This window comes from Coenobita brevimanus, chromosome 42 (genome assembly GCF_032717465.1).
Source record: "Coenobita brevimanus isolate Jiangsu-jjx chromosome 42, ASM3271746v2, whole genome shotgun sequence".
Taxonomy (NCBI): domain Eukaryota; kingdom Metazoa; phylum Arthropoda; class Malacostraca; order Decapoda; family Coenobitidae; genus Coenobita; species Coenobita brevimanus.
This window is the reverse complement of record NC_136995.1, coordinates 17,197,488-17,200,510: the sequence shown is the minus strand read 5'-3', so window position 1 is coordinate 17,200,510 and position 3,023 is coordinate 17,197,488. Positions and strand designations below refer to the sequence as shown.

At 41.8% G+C, this 3,023-nt stretch overlaps 1 protein-coding gene across 1 annotated transcript; it reads right to left on the bottom strand.

Annotated features, from left to right (window-relative positions):
* Positions 1-375: 375 nt before the first annotated feature.
* LOC145397616 (uncharacterized) lies at positions 376-1,730 on the bottom strand. The gene is made up of 2 exons (XM_080270657.1): positions 1,668-1,730; positions 376-777 (listed from the first exon to the last, which is right to left on the bottom strand). Exons 1-2 carry the CDS (start codon positions 1,728-1,730, stop codon positions 376-378), a joined length of 465 nt encoding a protein of 154 aa, XP_080126783.1.
* Positions 1,731-3,023: the final 1,293 nt, after the last annotated feature.

The following is a 3,023-nucleotide window of genomic DNA, read 5'->3' as shown; positions in this document are numbered from 1 at the left end:
CCCAATATACAGTATAATTCATATGTTCGAGACCCCAGATTCTGCTTGTGAATGTCCTGTGTAAGGATTCCAGTTTAATGATATCCCTTGTCTTGCACAGAGTCCAGAGTTGGCAGCAGTATTCTAGTTTAGGGAGGACCAAGGCCTTCCAGAGGGTCAACATACAAGCCCTCTCCATTGTTTGAAAGGTCTTGAGGATCCATCCAGTTAGTTTGTGCCTGTATTGCTGATGCAGTGTATATGATGGGAGAAAGTCCGATCTGCACTCATGTTAACTCTCAGGTCACGCACATGTTCTTTTGGTGTGATGTTTTGCCGCTGGACCTGGTAGCTAGTGCCCTGTTTGGTGTTCTACAGTGGGCCATATCTCATCAATTAGAATTTCACGCCATTCATTTTTGTGTTCGTATCAGCCCAGTTGAGTAAACGATTTAGGTTTTCTTTTAGCAGAGCCTCGTCATCCTCCGTTTCAATTTTCCTCGTCACCCTTGTGTCGTCAGCAGATGATGTGGCCAGAGAGTGCTGGATTTCTTCATCTATATCTCCAATCATGATCAGAAACAAAAGAGGTCCTAGCATCGACCCCTGAGGGTCTGAGATGTGCCCCTGGACTGATAATTTCTGTTTCCTGTTTGTCAAAAAACTGTGCATCCACTTGCCAAGGGTCCTCAGTTTATGGAGAACAAGGCCATGGTCAACTTTGTCAAATGCCTCGGCAAAGTCCAAGTAGATCACATCAACATTTTTACCCTTGCTATTATCTTCCAGTATGGCTTCCTGATGGGGAAGTACTGTACCGGTAGCTCTGACAGGCAGGATCAGCCCTTTCTGAAGCCATGTTAGCCCTCATTAAATGCATCACTCTTCTTCATGTGCTCATACAGTCTTTTTCTGACAACACGTTCGATTGTTTTAATAACGGGGGAGGTCAGTATCACAAGCTGATAGTTTTTGGCCAGTCCTTTGTTGTCCCTTTTTAGTCCTGTCCCTGCTCTAGAGACCTGTATACGTCTGTGAGTAAGGGATACCACCAGCTTCAAAACAGTGTTAGGTGGAATTGCTAGAATCATAGCATAAGTGAGAAAATGACAGTTTTCAAAATGGTCATCACAGGGGTCGTTAAGGACTACAAAGGCTTACAGTTTCTACTAGAAATGTTGTACCTGGAAGACTTTTATGAGATTTTCAGGTAGCCTACAGTCGACATGATGGTGCTTACAGGAAATAAACCCTCTCAGGCGCAGGTGGTTTGAGTTGTTAGATTGTTTAACATCCTGTAAGGCACACCATGACACGAATCGGGTAAAAAAACATACCAAAATATGACACACATCTGCGGGAAACTTGTGTCCTCCTTTGTTTGACACGATGTGCATCATGGTGCGTTGTACAGGATGGTGTTTAACCCGCGGCATCCCGTCGACGTGAATCAACGTCCACACGTTTTGTCACTGCCAATCCCGTTGACGTACATAAACACAAATCAATTGCAAGGTCCCTAATTTGCACAATTTTCAATTTTCGCAAGTGATTTTTGGTACGTATACATGGGACACCTGGAAACTGAATTTGGCACACTGGGTTTCCAAATTGAGATTCGCTTTTTCCAAATTAAGATCATTCTTTTAGTCCAAACCGATGTTAACTTTGTCCAAATTGATTGTCACTTGTTCCAAATTGAAGGTTAGTTGTTCCAAGTTCAGATACTGTTGCTGTAAATTGATGTCCATTTTCTCCAAATTGACTTGTAAATGGTATAGAATAGAGTAACTAGTATAATTATGGAACAAATATAAGGACTTTCAAGGTCTTAACATCATGCTGCCAAGCAGCCATTTACAAAAAAACAGAAATAATAATATCCAGAGAGGACTGCTTTATTCCAGTCACTCGTATATCGAAAATTAGACAGTTTTCTTGTTAACTATGGATATTAGAAGAGTGTGATCTTGAATTTCAGATATTAAGTGTGGTGATATCGAATCAGGAAAGGTACTTCCATTTCGGCAGAGCCTGAAAACCTCATAATTAACATAAAAATAATCTTGTCACAATGTTTCTTTCAAAAGATACATGAATTTCTTGTTTGGGGAGAGTCCGAATGGTGGCCATCTTGGATTTTGGGTACTATGCAATGTCATATTTATTTCCTATAAGCACCATCGTGTCAGCTGTACCTGAAAACCCCATTAAAGTCTTCCAGGTACAACATTTCTGTTAGAAATTGTCAGCCTTTATAATAAAGTCTTGAAAGGCCCCAGTGGCGGCCATTCTGAAAAGTGCCATTTTCTCACTTATGCTAAGATTCTAGCAATTCCACCTAACACTGTTTTGAAGTCGGTCGTATCCCTTACTCAAATCACCAGTCAAATCTACTTCCTAAGAATATGTATACAGGTCTCTAGAGCAGGGATTGGATTACTTTGTGGATAGGATTCACTATTCCCTCCATCAGGGATGAGGGAACTACATCAGTAGCCTGGGACTTGGTGGCTAGTACTTTCAGTGGTATTGCCTGCTCATTTTTGCAGGTTTTCAGGAAATCTGTGTGCCAAAGCTATTGGGCCTGCAGCTGAGTCCATGACTATGTTATCAATGACTTTGATTGTTTCATCTGTTCCTGGGTCCATGGCACTCAGCTTTGGAGTAGGCGTGGATGTCTGTGCTTTGAAGAAGGCTGCTGGGTCATCCACAATTTTGTTAGGGTTAGGTACACTAAAGACGTTTTCACATTGTGTCTTTAGGATACATGCCATTCTTACTGGGTCACCTGCTAGGTTTCCTTCATTGTCTTCTAGTGAGCCCACCACTGACATGTTTTTAGTCTTCTTGTATGTGTACCGGTACCATATGTAAAGAAGGTTGAATTATCTTTTAAGTTCTGGAATGCTTTTAGATCTTCTCTTATTCTCTGAACCTCATGGGACTTTGGTAGCCTAGTTTCCATTTCCAGGAGGGCCTCTTACAGTTTGGTAGCTTTGTGATGTGGAGGATTTCTTGCCAGTTTGGCTTTGCAGAGGCTC

Excerpts from the sequence above, each read along its gene's own strand:
- LOC145397616 (XM_080270657.1), bottom strand. The coding sequence starts at position 1,730 with ATGGACATCAATTTACAGCAACAGTATCTGAACTTGGAACAACTAACC. Across the intron at positions 778-1,667 it reads TAACCTTCAATTTGGAACAA|GAAGCCATACTGGAAGATAA; the intron begins GTGACAATCAAT and ends CTTCCCCATCAG.